Source organism: Punica granatum, chromosome 8 (genome assembly GCF_007655135.1).
Source record: "Punica granatum isolate Tunisia-2019 chromosome 8, ASM765513v2, whole genome shotgun sequence".
Taxonomy (NCBI): domain Eukaryota; kingdom Viridiplantae; phylum Streptophyta; class Magnoliopsida; order Myrtales; family Lythraceae; genus Punica; species Punica granatum.
Genome location: NC_045134.1, coordinates 748,541 through 775,239, shown reverse-complemented (window position 1 = coordinate 775,239; position 26,699 = coordinate 748,541). Strand labels below are relative to the sequence as shown.

The 26,699-nt window shown below is 40.1% G+C and overlaps 6 protein-coding genes across 9 annotated transcripts; 2 read left to right on the top strand and 4 right to left on the bottom strand.

The window, feature by feature from the left end:
• Nucleotides 1-256: 256 nt before the first annotated feature.
• On the bottom strand, nt 257-3,318 carry LOC116187176. The gene is made up of 2 exons (XM_031515789.1): nt 2,014-3,318; nt 257-777 (listed from the first exon to the last, which is right to left on the bottom strand). The coding sequence occupies exon 1, from the start codon at nt 3,148-3,150 to the stop codon at nt 2,035-2,037; it is 1,116 nt and encodes a 371-aa protein (XP_031371649.1). The 5' UTR covers nt 3,151-3,318; the 3' UTR covers nt 257-777; nt 2,014-2,034.
• A 577-nt stretch (nt 3,319-3,895) lies between these two features.
• LOC116189187 (DNA gyrase subunit A, chloroplastic/mitochondrial) lies at nt 3,896-14,177 on the top strand. 2 transcript variants are annotated; one of them, XM_031518741.1, is made up of 27 exons: nt 3,896-4,461; nt 4,862-4,931; nt 5,060-5,125; nt 5,275-5,376; nt 5,458-5,502; nt 5,610-5,708; nt 5,867-5,953; nt 6,397-6,467; nt 9,029-9,137; nt 9,239-9,301; nt 9,645-9,710; nt 9,831-9,919; nt 10,052-10,100; nt 10,551-10,637; nt 10,843-10,936; nt 11,169-11,239; nt 11,342-11,431; nt 11,528-11,653; nt 11,759-11,916; nt 12,123-12,204; nt 12,317-12,481; nt 12,570-12,671; nt 12,780-12,916; nt 13,217-13,337; nt 13,429-13,483; nt 13,596-13,660; nt 13,783-14,177. In XM_031518741.1, the coding sequence occupies exons 1-27, from the start codon at nt 4,067-4,069 to the stop codon at nt 13,804-13,806; spliced, it is 2,688 nt and encodes an 895-aa protein (XP_031374601.1). In that variant the 5' UTR covers nt 3,896-4,066; the 3' UTR covers nt 13,807-14,177. The 2 variants fall into 2 exon arrangements, with proteins under 2 accessions (XP_031374601.1, XP_031374600.1); XM_031518740.1 differs by having other exon boundaries at nt 3,897-4,461; nt 13,596-13,695.
• A 51-nt stretch (nt 14,178-14,228) lies between these two features.
• On the bottom strand, nt 14,229-15,937 carry LOC116189190. Its single transcript, XM_031518747.1, has 4 exons — nt 15,680-15,937; nt 15,106-15,199; nt 14,911-15,015; nt 14,229-14,725 (listed from the first exon to the last, which is right to left on the bottom strand). The coding sequence occupies exons 1-4, from the start codon at nt 15,841-15,843 to the stop codon at nt 14,456-14,458; spliced, it is 633 nt and encodes a 210-aa protein (XP_031374607.1). The 5' UTR covers nt 15,844-15,937; the 3' UTR covers nt 14,229-14,455.
• Nucleotides 15,938-16,137: 200 nt separating this feature from the next.
• Nucleotides 16,138-19,908, top strand: LOC116189189. Of its 2 annotated transcripts, none has more exons than XM_031518746.1 (8): nt 16,138-16,343; nt 16,743-17,372; nt 17,664-17,764; nt 17,896-17,972; nt 18,518-18,587; nt 18,731-18,815; nt 18,901-18,948; nt 19,110-19,908. In XM_031518746.1, the coding sequence occupies exons 1-8, from the start codon at nt 16,275-16,277 to the stop codon at nt 19,734-19,736; spliced, it is 1,707 nt and encodes a 568-aa protein (XP_031374606.1). In that variant the 5' UTR covers nt 16,138-16,274; the 3' UTR covers nt 19,737-19,908. The 2 variants fall into 2 exon arrangements, with proteins under 2 accessions (XP_031374606.1, XP_031374605.1); XM_031518745.1 differs by having other exon boundaries at nt 16,139-16,343; nt 18,895-18,948.
• A 48-nt stretch (nt 19,909-19,956) lies between these two features.
• On the bottom strand, nt 19,957-21,117 carry LOC116189191 (non-specific lipid-transfer protein 3-like). Its single transcript, XM_031518748.1, has 2 exons — nt 20,342-21,117; nt 19,957-20,251 (listed from the first exon to the last, which is right to left on the bottom strand). The coding sequence occupies exons 1-2, from the start codon at nt 20,701-20,703 to the stop codon at nt 20,242-20,244; spliced, it is 372 nt and encodes a 123-aa protein (XP_031374608.1). The 5' UTR covers nt 20,704-21,117; the 3' UTR covers nt 19,957-20,241.
• Nucleotides 21,118-21,311: 194 nt separating this feature from the next.
• On the bottom strand, nt 21,312-24,825 carry LOC116189188 (probable inactive leucine-rich repeat receptor-like protein kinase At3g03770). Of its 2 annotated transcripts, none has more exons than XM_031518742.1 (7): nt 23,300-24,825; nt 22,938-23,068; nt 22,524-22,770; nt 22,218-22,420; nt 22,071-22,120; nt 21,881-21,992; nt 21,312-21,793 (listed from the first exon to the last, which is right to left on the bottom strand). In XM_031518742.1, the coding sequence occupies exons 1-7, from the start codon at nt 24,648-24,650 to the stop codon at nt 21,524-21,526; spliced, it is 2,364 nt and encodes a 787-aa protein (XP_031374602.1). In that variant the 5' UTR covers nt 24,651-24,825; the 3' UTR covers nt 21,312-21,523. The 2 variants fall into 2 exon arrangements, with proteins under 2 accessions (XP_031374602.1, XP_031374603.1); XM_031518743.1 differs by having other exon boundaries at nt 22,221-22,420; nt 23,300-24,824.
• Between the last annotated feature and the right edge of the window lie 1,874 nt (nt 24,826-26,699).

Here is a 26,699-nt window from a genome sequence, read left to right as displayed (position 1 = left end):
AGTTCTTATCCCCGCACAACTTGGTCCAACTTCCCCCATGTTCACAAGGCTATCTACATCTATAGCGAGTAAACCATTGAATTCACAAGACTGGGTTGGAGAATGCGACACTACACTTTGACCGTCTGCACACTAAATAGAGCATTCAGCTGTCTACAATAATTCATCATAGTGTAAAATTACAGATTCGGGTACGTCTATGCTGTTCAAATTTTTGAAACTGACAAACCTGGGAGGCCGAGATTTTGAGAGTGAGTGAAAACGTGAAGCAAAGCCAAAATAATGTCATTGAAGATGTCAATTGTCGCTCACCCAGCAAATAGCCATATACACATGTTCATAGGTACAAGATGCACATAAAGAGTAGTAGTGTTGACAGACAGATCGGCATCACAATTCATTGGACAGAAAGATCAACCGCTACAACTGCAGAGGATGTTCTCGAAATAGAATTAAGTATTTCAACCCAGGAATTGCTGCAGCCACCCCCTTCACCAATTGATGAATCCCAGTTGAAATTTTCAGTTCAGCCCTTTTTGCTTGTCTCACTATTGCAGAGATCGACATCCGGGGATCCCATTTCCAATAGCGGAAGTAACAATAAGCCCGCACGCCACTGAACCCGAGATAAAGATTGCGTGCACTTTCATGAAGAATAGAAAGGATGGCCTCTCTTCGTCAACAGAAAATCATTTCTAGGCTTCAACAGGGGATTAAGCGATTGATCAAAATGTTTTCTTACAGGAGCTCTCCTTCTCCCACTTTGATTCTTGGTTCCTACCATGAAAAGATGGAGCAGAAGCAGATGAGTACAAGTATTACTCTTCAAAGAAGTGACGGGCTTTGGGCCAGACATCTTCATGGAATATTCTCTGATATAAAGTTGATTCAGGTTTATATAGATCGCAGTTTGCATATCCTAAAGTTAAAAATTGTTCACAATTTGGGGCTGATGAAAAGCTCAGACAGTTTAGGCTTGGGAGACAATTGCGCAGGACAAGTGTACAAATGAATCAACCATCCCGACCCTCTCTATGTTCAAAATTGTCCTTTTTTTAGCTTCTTTAAGTTTAATCCTAATTTCGCCAAGCTAATCGATATATCAAACTATCAAAGAATACGATATGGTCCTCAGGCAAACAAGAAAGGGTCAAGATGAAGGAAGTAGAATTCTGGCAGAAGAAGTCAATGAACTATTTCCAATTATCTAAAGCAATAGACATTCCCACTTTTTGTTTTCCTCATGTGAGAAGAAGGATTCTCCATAACGAACATGAGAATGGCAAGCAAAAATGTGAAGAACAAGGCAGGCAGAATGAGAAAAGATAACATTCTTAAAGTGGCAGTTGCAAGTATGCAGTGCGGCTATTCACATCTGAGGATAGTCAATGATGAAAACAGTGGACCCCTTGTCCAAGTTAGCCAGAATCAAGTAATTATAAGAATATTGTCTCATTATGCTGCGCCTGGCTTCAAAGTAGGATTTTAAAATCAGATTTTGATTTTGAAAAAGAGTGGTATAAATGGAGCCCACCTTTTGACTTTGTATGAGTTATTTTGCTCAAACATTCTTTCCTTCAAATTATAAACCTGTAGCTGGTCTGGGAAGTTTTCACAATGATGATACCCCAGCTTTCGAATTTCTCCCTATCTTTACCTCATTCCTGTACATGATCATTCTCTACAAACAACCTATATGCATCTAAAATGAACATGATTTACCAAGAAATGACTTATGACATTTGATATTGTGGGGTACAAGCCAAAATTCATTTTGCAGATACAAACTCTTCAATATTAGCACCTTCAAATACGCATCACCCTTCAATATGCTTTAACTACTAAGACAATTTCCTTCCAATTTTCATGCCCAATTGAGCTTAACTTGTTTCATTTCCATGACGCTACCTACATCTATAGCAAACATAAACCGTGCAGTGCACAAAACTGCCAAATCTTCTAAGCAAGAGCAGCTTGTTGCAACTAGAAAGAGATAAGAGATAAGAGTATCACCTTAACTTTGGAGTGGCCGTGCTAGGATGAGAGAACTTTCTTGCTTTTGTACATTTCCAGAATCTGGGGAAGCTTCTCCCCGTGAGGCACCAAAAAGAACTTGTAAAACTCGGCTTCGGATATTACAGCCGCGCGACCTACAGCCGTTTGCTTGACGAGACCCTCCGAAAGCAAAAACATAAAAACCTGTACCCTAGGCATAATCTTCTTTTCCAAGCTCGACATCAGGACAATAGGATAGCTAGTAATATAGTCGACGGTCCACCCAAGGTCGTTCATCAAATAATTTAACATCTTCTCGAGCCTCTTCATGGATGAATTCATAATCCCGGGCTGCTTCACAAACAGGGCTCTGAATTGAGCTTCGGAGAACCCATATTTGTAAAAGACATTCACTTTGGCATCCCATTTCTCATCTTTCATCCCTGCACAGCTGCAGACCCCATAGATAAACATCATGGAAGAAGGGTCGAGCCCCATTTGCTTGATTTTATCGAGAATCGCCCTGAACTCGCTCGGAGTTCTGGACAGCGCCCTAACCCGAAGAGTAATCAGCTTGGCGATGCCCGAATTGGACACCCCGAAGGCCCGCAAAGTGTTGATGTTGAGCTCCATAGCTTCTGAATAGTTACGGAGAGCCCAAGATCCACGCTTATTCAGGAACAGCGACACAAGGTCCTCCCTGCTGCCGAAGAATTTGATGAGGGAGTTCATGCAGGGGGCAAGGTGGCCCTCGAGGCTTCTCATGAGGATGAAGGGGTCGTTGCAGATGACATGAACTAAGGTATCGCCAGATAACCCGCTCTTAGAGAGGAAGTCGAGCTTCGGCTTAATGTTCCCGTGAGCCTTGGCCGAGAGCACGTTGGGGTAGGAGATGAAGATGCTGGCCATGGAAGCGGGGGTAAAGCCGTAATTTTTGAAGAGTGTGATGACGGAGTCGAACCTTGCGCCGGATCTCCCACGCTCGGCGACGATGTTTGCGAGCGTGAGCGCTGCCTCCTGGGGGAAGCCATGGGAGCTGATGAGGTACTCCGCCGTAAGTGTTTTCGGAGGTCGGGACACGGACGTCGAGAGGGATCTGAGGGACATTGACAGAGAGAATTGCAGCGACTCCATAAAGAACTTGAACCGAAACATCTTCAGCTGCTAATAGCTATGGCGGTGAAGTGATCAGAAGACCAGCTTCTTTTATCTTCCCTCTTCCTCCTCCTCCTCCTGCAGTGAAGCTTTCTGACCGACGGCTGAAAGCTATGGCTGGCGGCGCCGATCGAAGGTTTAAGGAGGCGGGCGGAGAATGGGATATGTACTCGTGATTATCTTTTGAAATAAACGGACATTTATTTTGGAAAAATTCATTTTCGCACCCTGAAGTTGTTCGTGTATTCCACTATACTCCCCGCAGCTTTTTATGCAGCTATCTTTGCCACTGAGGTGAGTTTTTTCATTTGCCTCAGTTTTGCTTTGCACCCTATCCAGTAAAGATTCAGTGCTGCCAAGTTGCACCTTCGAGTACCAAATAATAATACTCCTGATGCCACAATAAAAAAAAGTCTCGGGAGGAATTCCTTTTATCTCATTGTCATAACCGACACATTAAATCGGAATTCATGTAATACTTTAAATTATCACGCTATCATGTGGGCTAGGATTACAAGCTAATCCATTCTCAAGATTAAAAAACAACACTTTGTATAATTAAGAATCATCAATTTTTATCATGAGAGTAGAGGCAAAATAGAAAAGCTCACAAAAAAAAACCAAAAGAATAGGGTGCAAATTGATAATGAAAAAAAAGGTTCAGGGTGCTAGTTTTGATATGGTCACGTGCCTGACGCGTGCGCCGCTCCGTCAGCGGGCGTTATCAGCAAGACCCGACCACGGTGGCGCGCGCGAGAAGAGATTCAAGAGAGACACCTCCAAAGAAAACGTCTCTTCCTAGTCTAGGGTTTTAGACAGAGACCAAAACCCGGATTTCCCTCCCTTCCTCTCCAAGTCAATCTCTTCCCTCCTCCTTCAGTGGCGCCAGTGTTACTCCTCACTCCCACATGACTACATGAGCTCCTCTCCTCTGCTTCAAGCTTCCCCAGCTCCTCCAATGGCCTTCACTTCCACTCTTCGCTTCTCTTCCCTCCTCCTCCGCTCCCGCTTCACCGCTCCCCTCTGCCCGGTCCGGTTCTCCTGGCGCCTCTCCGAGCTCCGTTTCTACTCTGTCCCTTCCTCCCGGGTCCTCAGAGCGAGACGCAGAGAGGGGCCCATCAAGGCAGAACAGGGCGGAAATGGAAGCGTCGTCGTCAAGGATAAGGACGGGAATAATGGGGAAAGGATTATGCCCGCTGAGCTTCATAAGGAGGCTACTGATGCTTACATGGCATATGCAATGTCAGTGTTGCTCGGCCGTGCTCTGCCCGACGTTAGGGATGGTTTAAAGCCCGTGCACCGACGAATACTGTGCGTCCTTTGTTCTGTTCTGATTCCTTTTGTTTCGACAATTGCTACTTGGTTGCTGGAAAAATGGAAGAACACGAATTGGAAGACATTAACAAGTGCATGTTTGATTTCCCCCCCCCCCCCCCCCCCCCCCCCCCCCCCCCCCCCCCCAACCTTTAACTTTGTATATATTCTGACGCTCGAAGTCAGTAAGGGTTGACGAGGTTTGACATGCGTGCACTGCTTTTAGCTTCTTAGGTTGCCAAGGGTCGATGAGACTATTGGTAGTTGGAATTAATGGAATGAAGCAGGCTGACAGGATCGTCGAACTAGTTTGCTCTACTGCAGCATGAGAGCTTGTTACCTTCAAATTTGCAACTTGCGACCCCCTAATGTAGATCTTGGAATGTATTTGCTGCAGATTTGCAATGCATGAACTGGGCCTTTCATCCCGAAAGCCATTCAAAAAGTGTGCTCGAGTTGTTGGAGAGGTGAAATATTTGTTTGAAGAGATATCTCTTCTATTTCAGCCAATCAATACATTCACCGCAGTCATGTTTAGTCATGAACTACTTCTTAATAAATGTTAATTCTTTGCCAAATTGTGTTTTTCTTGAAGGTTCTTGGGAAATTCCACCCGCATGGAGACACTGCTGTTTATGATTCTTTAGTTCGAATGGCACAGGTAATTTTTGATTTGTATGAATTATTAATGAAGAATAGTTTATTGATTCCGGGCATTTAAGACTCTTCCTTATCTTTCTTTGTATGTGTGCTCGTTATTATAGTTAATTCGAATCCCCCGTCTTATCCTGATATGTTCCTTTATCCTAGGGTTTCTCCTTGCGATGTCCACTTATTCAAGGACATGGAAACTTCGGTTCGGTTGATGCTGATCCTCCAGCAGCCATGCGATATACTGAATGCAGATTGGAGGTCCTTCCTCCTTTTGATATATACTCTGCATATTTTCGTTAATTGGATTCTCAGTTGATTAAAGCAACTTTGCTTTTGCAGGCACTTACTGAAGCTGTGTTACTGGCTGACATTGATCAAAAGACAGTGAGTCATTTGTCTTATATGTACTTGTCTCCAATCGCCTCCTTATAAAAATGTATTTAAGAAAATATTAATTTGTCACTGATCAGTGATGTGTTCACCTGTTGCAGGTTGATTTTGTTCCAAATTTTGATAACTCGCAAATGGAGCCATCACTTCTACCAGCTCGGCTTCCCACTTTGTTGTTGAATGGTTCTTCTGGGATTGCGGTGATATTCTGTCTTTTCTAGTAATATGATATGCGGATCAATCTATTATGAGTTTACTTTCCTGAAAAGAGAAAAGAACAAATTTCATCTTGATATCTTTTTCTATTTGCCACTGTTTTTTTCTTCCATTTCTTGATCACTTATTAGTCTGACAATAGGTTGGTATGGCTACAAACATTCCTCCGCATAATCTTGGAGAATTGGTAGATGTGCTTTGTGCGTTGATTCATAATCCAGAAGCCACAGTAAGTATTCTGATTCATATACTCGTTTCCTTAATTGGTTGAGACGAATGTGCTATCTTTCCCCGGAGACCGTTTTCCAATCCTGTTATGATTGGGTTTGTGATTTAAGACTTTTCTTGAGAATTTGTACATCTTTATGTATCTTGGTCTTCAGTGGAAATCATTCTTTTGGTGCCCTTGGGTAATCTTTGCTAAAGCGATGACATTATCTGGTCAATGGGCGGTTTTAGAAAAATCTTCTTTTATATAAAAAAAAGCACGTTGACATCTAGCTTCTGTATTGGATGCTTCCAATTCAATGCGTGTATTTAAATTTTTGAATCAAGAAATAATATTTTTGCACGTCTTCTTCTCTGCTATGTGCTACTTGTTCTACATTATATTTAAGATCCATGCTTCTAATTGATAATTTTACCGTTTACGTGCATTTTGCTTTTTGGTAGTTGCAAGAACTGTTGGAATACATGCCTGGACCAGACTTTCCAACTGGAGGATTAATCATGGGAAACATGGGGTAAATTTCATAATAATGGCTTGCTTTGCTCTTGTTAGGGAGCTCAGCACATAAATTATTAGGCATAATTTTCCTTGAACTTCAGCAGTAAATATCGAGAAAATGATAATATTATAGCATTTTTCTGAAGCCCTATTTCAAGTTGTATGTCAAATGATCCTTTTAGATTTTTCCATTTATTCATTGGTGGAGCCTTTAATCGATACTGAAATTTTGCTCTTCTGCTTTTTGCTAAATTATTATTTTCGTCATTATGCTTTTGTAGACACGATTTTACCTATTGATATGTCCTGATTCTGAAAAGTACTTGGCCAGTCTATATCATCTTGTATTTAAGCTAAAGTAGAGTTACAACAAGCTCTACGAGAGAGGAGTAGCAAATAAAACTCACTCTCAAGAGTGAGGCATCAATATATTCACTCAACCTAAATTTTTAATATATTTTATATAAAAGTTATGAGCACTATAAATATTATTTGTTTTATGAAAGTAGCTCCTATAGGTTAATATTGATCAAGTACTAATATGTAAACCCTATAGGTACTACAAAAAGAAGAATTACCTTTTTTTTTAATTAGTTCTTACTATTTTGCACCCTTACGAAATTTCTTCCTATAATTCACTTTCCTTTTTACTTTTATTTTCATATTAAGTTTGGAATCATAAACCCTATAGGTGCTACAAAAAGAAGAATTACCTTTTTTTTTTAATTAGTTCTTACTATTTTGCATCCTTACGAAATTTCTTCCTATAATTCACTTTTCCTTTTCCTTTTTACTTTTATTTTCATATTAAGTTTGGAATCATGTACTCTTTGGAAAAATTTAATGGACTAGTTTCAAAGAAAAGTTATCTTTCTACATGCAAAAAGGACCTACCTTGGTAGGAGAAACTATAGTTGAAATCACAGGTGGATGCTGACTGGTAAAATTTAATTATCTGGGAAGCTTTAATTACCCATATACTCTTATATTTAATTAAAGAATTATCGATTGTCGATGAACTAAAAAGACCTAGAAATTAAGTCTACTTGATTTGTCTGCACTTTTCATTTATCGAACTAATGTGGTTTTTCCGCTTTTTATTTCTTAAAAGTTAAAATTTTATTTACAGAAAGGAAAAAATAAATTTTGCCGGGAAAATTGACGGAGGACTGCAAGTGAATAAACAAGACAAGATGAGAATAATGTTCAGCTCTAAAAAAGGTTTTAGACTGCAAAATAGTAATATAGTCAAATATTAGGATCTAAAGATGATTTTCACTTCACTTTCTCATTATAAAATTTTAATATACAATCAATGCAGGTAAAAACTATTACTTTGACATTATTTTTTTGCCAAAAAAAAGGAAATAATAATTTTCTTATATATGATTCTACAAACGTATAATTTCTTAATTTTTAAATTAAAATCTTTATTTATTAGTTATTTATTCAATCATATAATTTATTGGCTAATCAAATCAACAAGTTTTTGAATATTTTAGTCAAACATAAATAATTATAGTGATGAACATAAATTCGCTGCGAAGCGCGAGTTTTTAATGCTAGTACATCTTATGCTAGGGTACTTGGAAAGGAGTTGCCTTATAAATGTCACTTAGCATCCATTCTCTCTCTCATACATATACAAAATTATTGTACACCCTGCATGCAGAAAATTAGGGTTATGTTTGGAAACAGAATTTTGCTCAGTTCAACTCAATTCCAAACTTTTTAAAATTTCAAAATGACCAAAATATTTTCAAATTTTTCACTTTTGCCCCATCCCTTCTTCCTCCTCCGCGAAGTCACTGTTCATCATCTTCCTCCCCCCTCCACCCTGTCCTCTCTCTCTCTCTCTCTCTCTCTCTCTCTTCCTTCATGCCGATCCCCGAGCCCCAAATCTCATCAATCGATTCTAGGGTTTCCGATTTCCACTTCAGATTTCCACTTCATAATCTAAAGATCTATCCGAGGGTTTCCGATTTTGACTTCATAATCTGAAGAGGCCAAGTTCACTATTTCCAATGGAAGCCAGACTCCATGGAACCTCGGACGAGATAATCGGATGGAACTGGCGGAGAGGAGTAGATCTCCTTGTCTTCTTGGAGCGACTGGTGAAAGAGTTGCAAATCTGCAGATCATCGCTATCTTCTCACGAACCTCGCGCAAATCATCCTCCTCCATGAACAATGCAGGGGGAAGAAGAAGAACAAAGATGGTGACGTCCTTGGCGGAAGGGAGAGTGGTCTTGATGAGGATAGGGAATGAGGAGAGGGTGGGCTCGAAGATAGGCGAGGTGGAGGAGGGAGGAAGATGATGAACAGTGACGTCGGGGAGGAGGGAGAAAGGGTGGGGCAAAAGTGAAAATTTTGAAAACATTTTGGTCATTTTGAAAATTTAAAAAGTTTGGAGTTGAGTTGAACTGAACAAAATTCTGTTTCCAAACAGACCCTAGATATTCACAGCCTTTAAACAATTTTGACTTGCTTGGATGTCATTCTAAATTTGTGTGAATATGTAAAGTTTCCTGAACTAATATATACAATATGCTCACTGATCTCTATTTAATTTATAAAGCATATTGGAGGCGTATCGAACTGGGAGAGGGCGGATAGTTGTCAGGGGGAAAACTGATATTGAGTTGCTAGACTCTAAGAGCAAGCGAACTGCAATTATCATAAAAGAGGTAACTCTTCTTTTGTTCTATATATATGCATGAAAGGTACATTGTTATTTTTACCACGACAAAGATAAGATATTCTTTCCAACTGGCTTTCCTTGCAACAGATCCCTTATCAAACAAACAAAGCATCTCTGGTGGAAAAGATTGCAGAACTTGTAGAAAACAAGGTACCATCATTTCAAAAGCATTATGATGTCAATTCATGTCATGTTCGGTGCTGGTTATGCTTCATTCTCAATGGTGGAGTTGAGAAGTTATATTTATAATCCAGCTGAGGAGCTTCTCTATCGGACAGAATATTCTATCTGATGTTGTTTTTAGTGCTTGAGGTCGGTCTGTTCCACTAGCATCTGGCAATTGGTACTAAAAAATTGAGTTCTTTGCCAACTTTCACTTGACTTTGTTAAATGATTATTTAGTTCTGTGCCAAGTTTCACCTGACTTTCCTAAATGAACTCTGCTGTTGTTTGTACCGTACAAAAGATTCATATATTTATTTTGTCTGAACAGAGCTTAGAGGGAATCAGTGACATTCGTGATGAGAGTGACCGCTCGGGAATGAGGATTGTCATTGAGGTATAAACTTTGAATTCCTGGCCTTTTCTTTCTTCTCAGTAAAATCCCATTTCCAAGCAAGATTTTTAATATTAGGTCAGTATGAGATGAGCTAATGGAGCATTCATTTGTTTTTTTCAGCTTAAACGGGGCTCTGAACCTTTGATTGTTTTGAATAATCTTTATCGGCTTACGGCTCTTCAATCTAGTTTCAGCTGCAACATGGTCGGGTGAGTTCTATGATACTCTAAACAAAAGTTCATGAAGTTTTCCTTTTACAACAGTTTAGGTACGGGATATTGGCATATCTGCATCCCTTCGATTCTATTGCACTTATGTTGACTCCATAAGTGTCTCCACAGCATTCTGAATGGACAGCCGAAGCAGATGGGTTTGAAGGAACTGCTTCAGGTAATATCTTATATGTTTGTTCCTGGCTTTTCTTCATTTCAGGTTTCCTTCATGAATTTCTCATTGCTTCTGCATCCAGTTCATGGGAGTCCATTCAGCTATATCTTATCTTTGCTGTTTTCTTCCTTGAACGATTCAAAAGCCATTGGCTTAGCTGGAACTTATTGGCCAGATAACTGGGTATGCTGGTTTCTAAAAAGATATAGTGGAAATGGAATTAATTTGAAGGATTCATGTTGATTATTTGTTACTAGGTTGAGAATAGGTTTCTATTTAGGTGATTTATGGTCACACGTGCAGCTCTTGGAAGAAAACATGACTCCATTTTCTGAATTTTCTTTTAATTGTTTTATTCAACATTCTATTGCGTGACCTATTGTTGCGATGCTTGTATCATTTGTAAATAGGTTTCCAGAATGCTTAAATTGCTTATAGAGAATCTTATTGTAGGCATTCTTGGACTTTAGATGCACAGTTGTTGAGAGGCGTGCCAGATTCAAGCTTTCTCAAGCGCAAGATAGAAGGCATATTGTGGAGGTACAATACGCTTTCCCACTCATTTGTAATTGCTGTCTATTTTAAGTCCTCAGGTATCACCTTTTGTGAGCACACCATTGCTGATTCTTCTCTCAGTTAAGAAACCTATACGACCTCTCCGTTTGAGATGCGTCAACTTACGCGGAACTTATTCTGCAAAAGACGTTGAATTTGTCGTATTGATGCATATTCTATGTTTATGTAGGGTATTGTGATTGGGCTTGATAATCTTGATGGAGTAATCCGTATAATAAGACAGGCTTCAAGCAATGCACATGCATCAGCTGGTCTTGTCAGTGGCAAGTTTTTCTTATGATCGGACTTTCTCCTTATCCAAATTTTCGACCATGTCTTATCTTTGCTTGGTTAAATAGCTCTGCTGTATTGCTTGTTATTTCACTAAATCCAATGTCTCCAATATAGAATCTTATAATAATCATTATTGTTGGACACTGTCCTGAATAGCTACCTGGAAATTCTCTGTGCTTCCCGTAGGGATGTTTCTCATTGTTGTGCATGTTTCTTTGGCAGAATTTAATTTGTCAGAAAAACAAGCTGAGGCTATATTAGACATAAGCCTTAGAAGACTCACTCTTCTTGAGGTATGCGGAAATAAATAAATAAATAAATAAATGCAATACTTCCTTCTATCGTTATCCTTTCACTATTTATTTGAGCTAAAAATATTTTCATTTACTCTCCAGAGAAAGAAGTTTGTTGATGAAAGCAAATCCCTGATGGAACAAATTTTGAAGATAGAGCAACTATTATCAACCCGGGAGAACATCTTGCAGGTAAATTCTATAGTACTATTGTCTTTAATACTTGCATGTTGAATTCAGACTTTTACCGATTTTTCATCCTTTGTTATTCTACAATTTATCTCTTAGCTAATTGAGCAAGAAGCAATTGAATTGAAGAACAAGTTCTCCAGTCCACGTCGCTCAATATTGGAGGAAACTGACGGTGGTCAAGTTGAAGATATTGACGTCATTCCGAATGAGGAAATGCTGTTGGTATGCTGCCCTTGGTGCTCCTTTTTTTTTTTTTGTATTTTGTAATTTTCCCTTCCTTTTTCTTCTTCCTTTTCCCAGTTTAAAAGTGACTGCTAATATTTTCAGGCTCTGAGTGAAAAAGGTTATCTGAAGCGGATGAAACCCAACACCTTCAACCTCCAGAATCGTGGGACAATTGGGAAATCTGTTGGGAAATTGAGAGTAAATGATGCTATGTCCGACTTCATAGTTTGTCATGCACATGATCATGTGCTTTATTTCAGGTCCCTCTCTCTCTCTCTCTCTCTCACATGCATATACTCTTGGACATGTTCTACTAAAAACACAATTGATGAGAAGTTGTTTCACCAGAATCAAAAGATTAATTTCTTTGAATGAACTAGTACTGCTCCACTGCCCAGATCATGCTTTTGGTCCTAAATAAAGGTGAAAAAATTATCCCAGATCTCATCTCGCGTGACATTTGCAGTGACAAGGGAATAGTTTATTCTGCGCGTGCATACAAAATTCCTGAATGTACAAGGAATGCTGCTGGCACACCATTGGTCCAGGTATAATCCTTACTCGTTCCCATATTGTGGTTCACGTTGTTCTTTTTGTTGTTTGTCTGGTGATTCCTATTAATGGTTTTCATTTAGCAATTCTTATTCTTGCTTGAGACAGATGTTATCTTTGTCTGATGGTGAGAGGATAACGTCGATTGTTCCTGTGAAAGAGTTTCCTGAAGATCAGTTTCTACTGATGCTTACTGTCAGTGGTTACATAAAGAAAGTGTCCTTAAATTCTTTCTCATCCATCAGATCAACTGGAATCATAGCAATTCAACTGGTTTGTGCGCCTTATTTAACTCTTTTTAGATTGATATAAATTCTGAGTTGAAATATCATCTTTACTGGTTAGATGAATTAACTTGTAGGTTCCTGGTGATGAGCTAAAATGGGTACGTCTTTGCACGAATGACGATCTCGTCGCAATGGCTTCACAGAATGGAATGGTCATCTTAAGTTCTTGTGATATTGTAAGATATTCTTTCCTGGAATATTCTGAGTGAAATGATGAAAAATCGGCTGATCAAAGCTTAACAAAAAAGTATAGCCGCCTTATTTTGCCAACTGTCTTTTCATAGATACGCACACTGGGAAGGAATACTCGGGGATCAGTTGCAATGAGACTAAAAGAAGGAGATAAGATGGCTTGTATGGATATAATTCCATCATCCATGCGGAAGAATTTGGAGATTGTTTCAGATGCTCCGCAGAGCAAGTAATACTTGATTACTGGTTGCTACTTATCTTTCTAGTTATGGCAAATGCTGAAATTTTGAAGCACACCTAGCAACTTTCTCAGCTTTATTTGGTATGCCGGATGTTTTTCACATTGGTGCTCTATCCTCCTTACTGTTTAGCTTTCTTGCTTCCTGGGGCCAAAGAAAAGATGGAATTTTTCTTCAAGTAATTTAATAGTTTGCAGAATCCTTTTTTAAAATGGAAGTTAGCCTATGGACTACATGTATATACGAGTGAGATACATGGGAACACCATCTGACTGTTTGCTTTATGGCAGAGATAAAGGCTTGAAAGGTCCTTGGTTGTTGTTTGTGTCTGAGAGTGGCTATGGAAAGAGGGTCCCATTAAGTCGCTTTCGCACCTCAGCTCTGAATAGAGTTGGCTTGATAGGTTATAAGGTAGGCAATCTTTTAGCTCTGAATATACTCTTTATTCTAGTTTTTGTCCTAGCTCTAAATCTTTTAAAACCATTTATTGGTCTGATTGCAGTTTTCATCTGAAGACCGCTTGGCTGCAGTGTTTGTAGTCGGGTTTTCATTGTCAGGTACTCCAACTGAAGTTATTCCATGCCATCCCTGCATTAGATCAATAAATATCTCCTTTCAGACTCTAATCGCCTTCTCAATCTGTTACTTTGTCGTTGTATATTTTAACAGAAGATGGAGAAAGTGATGAGCAATTTGTGCTGGTCAGCCAAAGTGGTACAGTAAACAGGATCAAGGTTCGTGATATCTCAATACAGTCTCGTTACGCAAGGTTGGTTTGATTGTAGTAATAGATTCAGTGAATTTTTCCTTGCAACTGTAATTTGGTTTTGAGTTTGGCTTCAACTGATTGCTCCAGGGGTGTGATCCTAATGCGGCTTGAGTATGCTGGGAAGATTCAGTCTGCCTCCCTAATATCAGGAGCAGAGACAGATTCGGAGGAAGAAGTTGCAGCTCATGGATGAGTATCAACAATACCAGCTGGAAATCAAATTTTGCTCTCTGAATCCCTGTGGTTCAATCATCCGTCTGCATAGATCGCTTAGAAATCAATTCACAAGTGGCTTCAAATTTGAGCGTGCATCTAACTGATTAATGAGCCTGTGTAGATAACTCGCACAAGTGGAATACTTTGTTCTATAGAAAGGGGATCCGTGCGAGTGTGCGACTTGTGAACTAATCCGATCTTCTACGACTTCGGCAATGAGATCTTTAGCAATATCTCTAAATTAGATCTACCAGTAAATTGAACAAGATATTCGTGCGGGGTGTTTCTGTTGATCCAGAAAAATTAAAAGCCATTGATTTCGGCATCTATCTCATGTTTCTGTTGGTAATAAGTAAATTAATCCAATACATTCTTCGAGTGGCAATGTCTTACATTATCTCTACCTCTAATAAACTGAATATACCTATCGACCAGCATATTAGATATGATTTCATTCAAGAAAACTTTGAGCCCATGTACACATGAAGGTCGTATTCACTCTCTCAGAAACCGAATAGATACAATTCAGTAGCACGCGGGGGGGTCAATGAGATTCTAGTGCAGCAATTTCATACCGAACTTCGTCCAGATGGTCATTTATAGCAGTCACAGCATCCTGCACCCCTCTAATGGCTTCCTTGAGGGCATTGTCATACTCTGCATCTGCCTCTGCCTCTTCTGTCCCGGCGGCTTCTGTAATCTCGTGGAGGTGGATGCATTCATGCCCCATGGGTTTCTTGAATTTGCAGTTCTCATGGCTTACAATACGCTCCGAGGGGCGACCAGCTTTCTTCAGCACTTGAATAGTGGCAGTCTTGGAGACAAGGAAGGCATGTCAGTAAAACCTCCTCAAGAATAGAACACCAATCTCATTTTGCACAACTAAAACTCATATGAGCCTAAAACTTTACGAAGTAATTAACTGCAACCACAGCGAACCTTAGCCTTGTAAGTCGTAACATCTATGCGTAGCCGCAGCAGGAAAGAGCAAGGCCTTACCAGGTGCAATTTCTCCTTTTCCTGTACTTGAACTGCTCTGAGTAGCTGGGCTAAGTCGACCCGGCATAAGTCGGGATTCATGAACTGAGACTCCATTTCGAGGACCTACATGTTGGGCGAAAAGCTTACATGTTATTATCGAGAAAGGCAAATGCCGTAATGTAAGAAGAAGGTGAGTATTATGATGAGCCGAACTTGTTTCGAGCAATCGTTGAACTCGACAGTGATCTCACTGCAGAGCTGTTGGTAAGCTAATTCACCACCCGAATCCATATACTCTGCAAACCCTCTGCAAACGCAACAGCAAAATCATAAGAATGTGAACGATCAGAGATATGCCGAAGATCCAATGCAAGAACACAATTCCAGTTTCCAGATGAAACTTGGACTGTTCAATGGATTACTCGATGCAGCATTCGCCAGAATCCGTGAGGACAAACCCGATAAACGAGCACATATTGATTACCAAAGCTACAGCTTTCATTGATTAATGAACACATTTTGATTACCAAAAAGCTAAAAACTTTTCATTATGTTTTTGGATCAGATCAGGAATATTCTTAGCCGCCTAATCTTTCATTAAAAAGAAAAAAACCGCAACTTGCAATCAAGAAGTAGCTTTAGAAGCTCCACAGAATTCCAGAAAGCATAGGTTTGAGCATCGGAATCAAAGACCCAACCAGAGGCGGCTCCGAACTCCCCCTCCCCCAAGTTATCAAACAGAGAAATCGGAAAGGTCGCCGGGGAGAATAATGAACAATGATCGTACTGTTTAAGCCTGGCATATGCTTCAGCTCTGCGCTGCTGAACCCCGAGGAATCTGCGAAGCAATTGGAGAGTTTGAGAGGAAGAGTTACTATCGCTGCTACTGCTGCTGTCATGTTCAACGTCCATGGAGTCGGAGATTGAAACCTTCTTCTCAAAGTCTTCCATTTTCTTCCTAGTGATTGCAAGCAAACGAGAGTTTCAGAAGCTCGATCACATGGTCATGTCGTCTGAAGACTTCTCCAGCGGTTCTTTCTGCACGGAGGGAAGAGGAGGAGGAGCAGTAGAGGAAGAAGAACCCTGGGCCGGGCTTCATCGGAGAAAAGTGGGCTTAAGCCCAAGAAACAGTACAACCAGAAGCCCATACATTTCTAGAGGCCTATGGAAATCCTCAAGAAGCCCAACCGTTTGTCTTAACCCTTGTGTCTGTATGTCGTTGTCTTCTTCTTGTTCTTCAGTCAATGCTCAGTTACAGTAAACCTTAAACCCTAACAAGATAAAATCAATTTCACTATTGCCCTTGAACGCTCTTCTGCAAGCCGATATCCTTGCCCTCCATGTGATCAAGGAGAACCCCCGGACATCCGTCGATCTCAAAAATGTATCCTGGGTTCAATCCTTTCCCTCATCGTCCCAATCAATTTCCCGGCAATCCCTCTTCTCAGCAGGTATTTCTTTCGACAAGCTCGCCTAAAAGTTTCTCCTTTCCTGATGCAGACATCACCAGGAAAGGAATTACGTGACACCCTTTTACATTGCATCTGCTGCGGGCACGGCGCCTAATCAGTACAATCATGTGCCAGTCTTGATGAGAAAAATTAGATGGCCATAGAGTAATGAGCTAAAAATATGGGATTTTTTTTAGTGCGTTAAGCTAATGTACTATGAAGTAGCGTGGACAATGTGGAGCGATCAATGCTGAATAAGTTGAAACTTTTACATGGCAAAATCTTATCGATGCTTCATTGAACCATGCGGCTATGTAAAATGATCCTCTGATGAGTTTTCTATGCGATTGCTCTTATCTATTCCAACTCTTTCTTTTTTCTTGTTGAAAATCCTGGCAGGTTGTTCCATCTGATCAGTCCATTGGAAATGCTCCGAATATGCCGCCAAATGGCATGCAAGTTCAACCTCAGATGGGTTTTTATCCGCAGAATGCGGTTGCTCTAAATGGTCTCATGACCCAGTTGAGCAATGCCCCTAATCATTTACTCCACTTGCAAAGCAATCAACTCGCAATGCAACAGCTGATGGGGTTTAGCTCACAGAATAATGCACAGGCTTTGCATGCTGTTCCTGGTCAATTCTTCAATATGGGGCAGAACGCAAACCTGTTGAATTTATTACGACCACTAAGTGGAAATATGGTCTTGCCAAATTTGCAATATTCTATGCCAAATGCCATGCTAAATGTGAATCAACTTCTTGCCATGCAAATGTTGAATCCTGCCCAAGTACCTCATTACAATGGCCCTCCTTGTCCTAATCAGGCCATGGGTCCTGATTGTTTAAGGCAGCAGATTAATCAAAGTCAGCAAAATTTTTCTTCTTCCACAATGGGGGCTAATGGATTGGGGCCACTAGCTGTAGCCAGTCAGCAACTGCAAGAAAACCATGCTGCGATAGTTAATCCTCACTCAGACCAAGCAAAAGGGTCTCCGAAGTTTCCTTCTTCTTTACACAATACATCACAGGTAGCTTTTGATTTGCTAATTTAGGTTATCTGGGAGGCCAATCTTCCTAATCGTAGTATCCCCCTTCTTGTCATTTTTGGGGATAGAAAAGCTTGACTTTTACTTCTTATTATTATTTTTTAATCTTTTCTTTTTTGCCATTTTATATTTGCGAGCTTAAGCTTATCTTACTGTCTGCAAGAGTTATCTGGAATTCGCCCCCAATTTCTGTTTTGTAGAACATTGCACTTTCCTATATCTAGATGAAATTCAGTGCAGCGGTTGTTTAAATTTGATTGTATGATTTTGCAGGAGAACCATAGTAGCCGAGGTGGGGAAAATACTGCAAATTTTAATTCTAAATTCCAAAACTTCCCAAGAAAGGAATTTACTAGGAATCCAAGAACACAAGGGTAAATGTCTCTAGTCCCTTTTTTTTTTTGGGGGGGTGGGGGGAGGGGGGTGGGGGGTGGAGGGGTGGGGCTGCTCTTTGTGGATATGAACCCTAAGCACTTGTTTCACAACTGTTGTATTTTTCTAGCAGATTTCAGAAGTCTCATTTCCATCATATCAAAAATGGAAAGAGAAAATTTGACTATGCTGATGGACTTGGAGGAAAAGGTTCGCAATTATCTTTCTGCCAGATATATTTAGTTTGTTCTTTAATAAAGTGAGTAAGAAGATGACATGGAAATTGGTACCACTGGAGTAAATTTATTTAGCCTCTGTCCACACCCAGTGAAGCCATGTCAATCAGCATCTGGGGGAATTTGCAATATGATCTATTGGTTTGATGTAATTCATATGGAAGAATCCTGGTCTGCAAATGCATTTCATCGTGAAATTAAATTTTCTCGTCCTAATAAAAATAAATGAAGGGTAATAAGAGAATTTTTTTTTTTAATATGCATATATGTGCTCTTGCAAAATTTTTTTTTTCTTTGGTTTCCTTAGAGCATCTCTGCAGCATATATAATGTCAAACTTTAATGTTGCTTGTATTAAATTATCATGCATCACTCTGTATTTATTTATTTAATTTTTTTTTCCTTTTTTAGCATTTATGAGTGAGCTGTTTGCTGACGTGATACTGTCTCTGTTGATGTCTTTTTTCTTTATTTTTTCTTTTTATAATTTTCAATTTTTTTGGCGGTGTTTCTGAAGCAGAGACTAACATTGAGAAGGCACAAAAATATGGGTCTGATCATCCAGCCAATCAAGCTAATGAAAGGAATAGGTAGTTTCACTTATACTTGTTAGACATTTATCTATATACATATACATCAAATGTGTATGTGTCTCTACTGTGTTCACCATACATCTTAGTTACTTATCATGATACTCCTGACTGATTTCTTCTGTTTGTCTTTCAATGTTTAGGGTTTCAATAGCATACACGGTGCAAGAAATCAAGCAATGGCGTGAAGAGCGAAGGAGGAATCATCCATCAAATTCCACAAAGAAGGTTAGATTAATATCAGGGGCTTCAACTCTTCATTTATATTTTCCGATGTAGCTTTTGTGACAATCGTCATTTGTTGCAGAAACAGATGGAGTCAAAGATTGATGAAACAGATGATTCCAAGGCAAGACGTGAGGTATGCATTTCTTCTTTAATTAACCAAGATCTACGTCTCCAGTTTACACTCGCAACTTCACTGAAGTAAGTGTCCCAGTGGCCAAAAGAAAAGGTGTCCTCGAACATTTTCTTTCAGTTGCAGTTGGTAATTAATGAAATGTTTGAAATTTCTCTCTCCAGCAACTCAAGGAGATATTGGCAAAGCAGGTTGAGTTGGGAGTTGAGGTTGCGGATATCCCATCGCACTACCTTGCAGAATCAGAAAACAAAGTTCCAGGAAGAGAAGAGAACAGGAGGCCATTTAGTAAGAAGCATAGGTGCCAGAATAAGCACGATAAAAGAAGAAAAAACAATCAAAGGGAGAGATTCTCTAAGAAGCAAAGATCGGAAGACACAGGTCCACAGAGAGCTCCACCCTCTTTGGAAAGAAGTGAGCCGACACTCTTGAAGAAGCTCCTGAGCAAAGATATAAGGAAGGACAAACTCCGCTTGCTGCAGGTCTTTAGGTTTATGGCTATGAACAATTTCTTCAAAGATGAGCCTGAACAACCCTTGAAATTTCCTTCAGTGATCATTAATGAAAATGGCACTGAGGGGTCACCGTTCGAAGAGAAGGCCTCTGTGGTCACCGGGGGTGACCTTGAAGCTGGTTCAGAGAAGTGTCCAGATGAAAATCTTGGTGGTAGTTTTGGTGTTGATGATGGTAGTATTAGTGACGATGCTGAAGATGGTGCCGATGATGACGATAGACGCGGTGTACATCATGAAGAAGAAGAAGAAGAAGAAGAGGGAGAAATCACGGACTGAAGTCGAATGTGCCCGCCCTCTGTGATTGTACTTTGTTGTGACATATTATGCAGTTGAAGTTTTGGCGGGAATATCTGCAGCAAGATGGTTGTATGAACTGTCATATCCTGTAAATTTGTTAAGAGGAAAATTTTGGTAACAAGTGAGCCGGTCCCAGTATTTTTACTTTTCAGCATGCATCTTTCATTTCTTCGAGTTTCACCCAAAAAGAAAAAAAATCTCAGTAAATTGTTAACCCCTCCTGACTCTTTCATAAAGGTTCAAAATGGAAATGGCAGAAGTGGGTTTTGACTTTTTTAGGAGTCTTACAATACAATAAGATAACATGGGTTCAGAGATATATGGGTTCAGAGATATATATGATGCAGCTGAAAATGACATATCAATATAGATTACACGGTGATCTATTTAATCTTGAATACATTGCTGTCTCTCTCGGTAAGATCTTTGCTTTTTGATAAATATGGCCAGCGCCCCGATTTCAGAAGCCAGCACTTCACTTCGGTCATGGAATTCTGCACGTCACAGATGGAAACGGGAATCAGACATTAGATGTAAAGAGCTATGTGCTGAAGTCACAGAGAGGGGAGAGGGAGTTTATATACTTGGAGCAGTCATAATGTGGCTCAGCAGGAAGAGTGATCTTAAGCTTGCAGTACAGAGGAAGTGAATTCACTCTGTCAGGTTTGACCCCGAAGGACGGACTAGTCTGCTCAAAGCACTGACACAGAGCCCTCCTCTTCTCTACAGTATTGGCCATTGACTCAAGGTTCCGAGCACCTGAGCAGCAGTCAGAGCTTGGAGTAGGGAGACTTGAACCTAGCAAGAAGGCCTCACATGGGATCAGAGCAGCTATGGCATCCCCACAAGATATTATGTCTGCAGTGGCTCTCGAACTTGTGATCACTGCAATCACCAAGAACCCAAATACCCATTTGCCGCAGATTTTTTTGCCACCTAATGCCATATTTTCTCTCTGTGCTGAATTTGCTTGGGAAGACTCAGCTTTGTTTGTTATTTATAGGAGACTAGGAGGAAGTTTATCTGGTGATGGTGTTTTATGACAGCAATCCGAATATGACAAGCTCACTGAATGTAATTAGGAATTTCTCATTAGCAGAATGCTATTTCCATATATCTCTCTTTAATCTCTTCCGCTTTCCCCAACCATAAAATTCAAATTTCTAGCTACCACCCTGACTATATCCTATTAGTAGCCATTTTCACTCACTGCTCATTACTTCGCAGACGTCTTTTTGCTATTCAGCGTCCTCCAAGTCGGTGATAGTTGCTCAAGCTTCAAAGTCATCTGCATGCTCTGAGAGTTCAATGGCATTAATGTAGACAAAGACCAACTTGATGATAACTGACACTGTTGCATTCAAGGAGATAGACTGTGTACACGACAATGGATTAAAGGGTGACTAGGGAAATGAAAATAAATTTGATTTTTTACTCGCTCATGTACTGTAACACTTTTCCTAATTAACTTCAATTCAGCAGTTATATATAACCGTGCGTATTTTATCATTTTCACCTATGGTCTCAACCAGGAAGGATCAATCTAATATTAAGTTGTTGAAAACTCTGTTCATTGCATCTCTGAAGCATTTTTAATACATCATCAAGGCTATCTTATTATCAAAATATCCAAAAATTACTCCACCAGGTGAACGACTTATGTGCGTGCTCTAAGGAAAACATGCTACAAAAAAAAAAAAAAAAAACCTCTGAAGAGCAGTAGGAGAAATTAATATACACGAATTTTAGTTTTGAAGCTGCCTAAATTAGAAGGGCACATTCACGAAATTTTCTTCAATGGCCGTCTCTGTTTCATTTTCTGACGGCTCTTCCTTCGACGACTCTTGTACCTGTATAGCAAACTGCAAGTTCCAGAGAACATCTTCTACAGATGGCCGATCGGTTTCATCGGGGGATATACATCTCAGGCAAATTTGCATCATAGTCCTTAACGATTCATCAGAGCAGTCCTTCTGTACAGCTGGGTCAGCGATACTTCTTCTTGCCACTTCATCCGTAACTAAGCACACTTGCAACTGCAAAAATATGATCCACATGCTGGACTTACGATCTTTACTTTTACAGCCCTAGACACTAAATAGTCAGTGGAGAAAAATACTTACAAGATCTTTCAAAAGAGTTACTTCATTCTGGTACATGATTGGCCTTCCAACGATTATCTCGAGAAGAATTACTCCGATATCATAGACGTCATCCCCGCCTTTGTATTTTACTCTGCAAAGATTATCAAACTAAGAATCTTTTGTATATTCTCCAACTTAATGAACCTAGCAATTTTTCTTCTGTTCATACCTCGAGTGGGGGCTTCTTTCAGTTCTAGGCAACGAGACTCGAGAGGAAACCTGAAAGGAAGGAAGAAAATTCGAAATGAATTCAATAGAGTGAAAGAATATAGAAAGATACCAGGTTTGACTAGATGAATTTATGGTTGTTAACTGCCACCTTTCTATCGTCTGCCAGAAGAGGCAGATTATATTTGTTGATCTTTACTTGAAGACTGTGATCGAGTAAAACATCCGTTATCTTTAGATCATTGGAGAAGACACCAGGCACAGTGCCTGTATGGAGGAACTGAATGCCTTTCACCACTCCCAATGCCGACACGATTCTTTGAACCCAAGTAAGCTTTTTTGTCAAAATCCCTGCCGAATTAAAGAAGTGGAAATGTGGATATTAAATTATACAAGACGTAATAAAGAAGAAAATCAGAGAATTAGGTCAGTTTTCTGGACCGAGTTTTTCTACCTTTGCCCGAGATATGGTCTCTGAGAGTTCCATTTGTTGTGAACTCAAATATGAGGTAAATTCTGCTAACTGTCGAATCATCGGGGTAGCATTCAAAGCAGTGTCCTATAGCACTCGACAAATGGCCGTGTCTGAGTTTCGAGATCTGTTCGATATCAGGCATATAGGATTGAGGAGTCCGCTTCTTTCTCATTTCAAGTCTCCTGATAGCTAAAACAATACCATCAGCTAGCTTAGCTCTGTATATCTGCGGTGAGGAATTGAAGCGAGAAATATGAGAATCACACTACCAGCCTTGAAAAGATATAAATCATGGCCCGCGCTGCAACCTATTAGCTTAAGCTTTTGGGTTGCGGACGATTCAAGTCCAAAGTAGGCCCTTATTGCCAGTAGGCCTGTCGATAAATAACACACCTGATAATTTGAACCTTCAGAAATTAAGCTCGAGGAGTCAAAGTTATTCGTAGCATTTTTTAGCTCTTCCAGAGCAAATGTTCGGTAAGTCGGGATGGTGGCTCCCATCTTCATTGTCTGGGATATGTATCCTGTAAATATTAGAAGTGAGAGGGCACTCTCATGAGACATGGAACAAAATATAAGCAAGAGTTCTTCCACTAGATAGAGAAAATTCCAAAAGAATATGAACTGAGCTTGTGTGATCCCTGTTAGCCTGTTTTGTAAGATTCAAATCAAAGCTATCCCTCGGTCTCGACAATGTAGAATAAAACATCTAGAGCAACAATTACTTCACAGAAATAGTCCCAACTTCCACTCACTCGCATCTGATAGCAGTTTCACATTGCAGAGAGTCGAGGCATTCTCAGTCAGCAACCTTGCTGGGGGCGACTTAACCTTCTGTCGAGCATTTATTTTCCTCACAGCTATTAAAACCAAAGCAGAAGTGGCAATCCCCCCAAGAATTCCTCCCAGCACACCAAGTGCAAGACGTGTTTTATGAGCAGATATATCGTGCTTCTTCTTTGCAGGCAAGAGTGGAACCGCAAGAGCCTCTTTGTGGCAGAAGCTCGACGGATGTTGCTCTCGAACTTCACCTGATAGGCAGTTGTCAGCATAGAGAGCAACTTTCCACGTTTGGTCAGATAGGAGACAATCAGGCAAGGTCCCCAATAAGAGGTTGGAGGAGAGGTTCACAAAGGTGAGTTCCGGGTTGCAGGACATGTTACTCATGAGCAATCCTGTGAACCTGTTTCCTGATATGTCGAGGTACTGAATTGAGGGAAGGGTGAGCATAAATGGCAGGAATGGACCGACAAACCCGTTCATCGAGACATCAAGCTTCTTCAGCTGGTAGTAGGAGGCTAGTTCACTGGGAAGTCCCAAGCCAAACTTGTTCTTCCTGAGAACGAGAGTGACCAACCTCGTGGGCATGCTCGGCAACCGTGGCCCGAAGTGGTTGCCTTCTAAGTCGATAACTTGGAGGTTGTGGAGCCGGTGAAGGTTCGGGATTTCGCCTGACAGGTTGTTCCCGGAGAGAGCGAGGACCCGAAGGTTTCTCATGGCTGTGAACGACCTTGGGAGGGGTCCACTTAGCGAGTTGTTCTTCAAACTCAAGACCGCCACAGCCGGAAGAGAACCGAACCATGCTGGAACTTGGCCGCTGAACGCATTGTCATCGAGAATGAGACTCTGGAGGCCCTTCAGGGATGACATTTCCTTGGGAATTTCACCAATGAATCTGTTGGAACTTGCATTGAGTATCTCAAGAGAGGATAAGTTGCCAAGGACAGCAGGCAATGGCCCTTGCAGGCCCAAGGAGACCACAGAGAGGACCTTAAGGCTTGAAAAGGCAGTGATAGTGGAGAAGAAGGCCCGAGTGGAGAAACCTCTTGGAAGCGGGAAGCCTCCAGTTTGGCCATTGATGTGGAGCTGGGTCAAGTTATCTCCATAGCAGGCTAAGGTGAAGGTCTGGGATGGCTCAATGCTGCAGAGGTCTGAGGTGTTGAAGAAGCTGTTGAGGGGAGGAGGGGAGTTGAGTAGCTGCTGGAGCCTTAGGAGGGCTTGGAACTGAGAGAACTCCAGCTGGGCTGATTGGTCGATAAGCGAGACCGAAAGGATTATGGCCACGAGGAACGTAACTGAGGAGGACGAGGGAGCGAGTTTCGCCATTGCAGCCTCTGAAAGGATTGGAGAGAATAGAATACTATGGAAGAAGAAGAAGAAGAAGAAGAAGAAGAGATAGGAGAGAGATAGCTGTTGTACTGGGCTACTAGACAAACTCCAAAATGGTTCTGTTCAGTTGCAGAATTGCTCCTTGTCACTTTTCTTGTTTTCTTGGAGGATTGATTGCACGGCCCCTCATTCCTATTTAAACGTATCACGTGAAACATTTCAGACAGACATATTGCCAAGAAAACGGAATCGGGAAACTTCTTATTAATAATGATCGAATCATTAGGATTTCCAAATGACTTCCGTGTTCGTTCATGTTATGATCCTGGTCTACGACCGCATGTTTCTGGAGAAAGATTAAGCTTGGCCGAGAATGCATGCGTTAAGTGGTCCTGTTCTGGGATTTTACCTTCAATGTGAGCAAAGCAAAGCAAAGCAATCAAATTCCATCTGCAGAAAGACCTGAGACTTCCATCAGGTCGAATGTAAAATTCGAATCGGTAAAAGTTGAATAAATAAATTAATGAAGGAATATCCCTGCGTTTGAATTGAATTAGTTTAGCGTGGTGAGGTGACGCACTGCATTGCTCGAAATGATCAGTAGATAAAAGATTCTGCAGGCAAATGAGGCACATGTTAACACCCCCATAAAACAATGTATAAAAGACAGTCCCGCACACACAACATGAATGAATATATATGAAGTCTCAGTCGCATCAGTTTGTCTGACTTCTCTGCCATCTTGGCATCATAAAATATACTGTTTCAACGCTATGTAGTATGTATGTGTTTATATCGATATAAGATTATATTGATTAAATAATTAAGAATGAGTATATCAAGTTATTCTTATATTAGTTGATTAATTAATGCACAATATATATATATATATATATATATATATATATATATATAAGAACAAGGAGAACAGACAAAACAAGGAGGTCATATGTGTCCCCTGGAGCTTCACGGGTAGTCGTAGAACTAGGAGTAGAGCCACAAGAAGCACATGACCTAATTATTCCTTCTTCTTCTTCTTCTTGTTTTTTTTTTTGGCCCCCTCAGCTAATCAAATTTATTTGTCACACACACACACACACACAATATATATGTGTGTATGTTTCGTAACACGCATATCAATTCGTTTAAACTTATGGAAAGTGGCATTTTGTGGTCAATTCATAGCCATACAACATGAATTTCATAGACACGGCAAGGGGACTAGACTAGACATAATGCCCGCGTACATCGTAACCCTTACGGCCAGAACTGAAAGTTCAATGTCCTCATATATGCTGTTACACGTGTACCCTTTTGTCCATATAAGCAGCTACCCTACGCATCAATATCATATATCATTGAGGGTTACGGCCTCACGGACGAGCCCCGTACACTCGCTTGTATATATATATATATATATATAAACTAGGACGGTTACCCGTGTAATACACGTGAAAACTTGATGGTACAAAATGTTTTTTTGCTACTTGATGGTACAAAATGTTTCAAAGTTGTAACATGATAGTACAAATCGTCATCTCGTCATTGACGCCGTCAAGTCGTCCTTTCCAAGACTGTAAATTTTACAACCATCATGTAACTTACGTAAAACATTTCGTATTATTAAGTTACAACTTCAAAACATTTTGCACCATCATGTAACATCCCACAAAAATCTGTTTTGCACCATTAGCGTAGGCTTGACGGCGTCAATGACGAGATGACGGTTTGTACTATCATGTTACAACTTTGAAATATTTTGTACCATCAAATAGTAAAAAAAAAAAACTTTTTGGACCAACTTGATATATTATTAAAATTTTTTGAACCACCAATGTAATTTACCCTCATATCATATCATATCTTATTATTATTTTATGATATTATTTTATATTATTATTATTATTTACTTCATGTTAAGTAATATCTACCGGTACATTAATTTATTCGCATTTTTTAAAAAATAAAAGAGACTCAGGAGTACAAAAACGAATGTACTTTCCCCGAGAATTTAGACAATGTTTTCGGTTTATATATATATATATA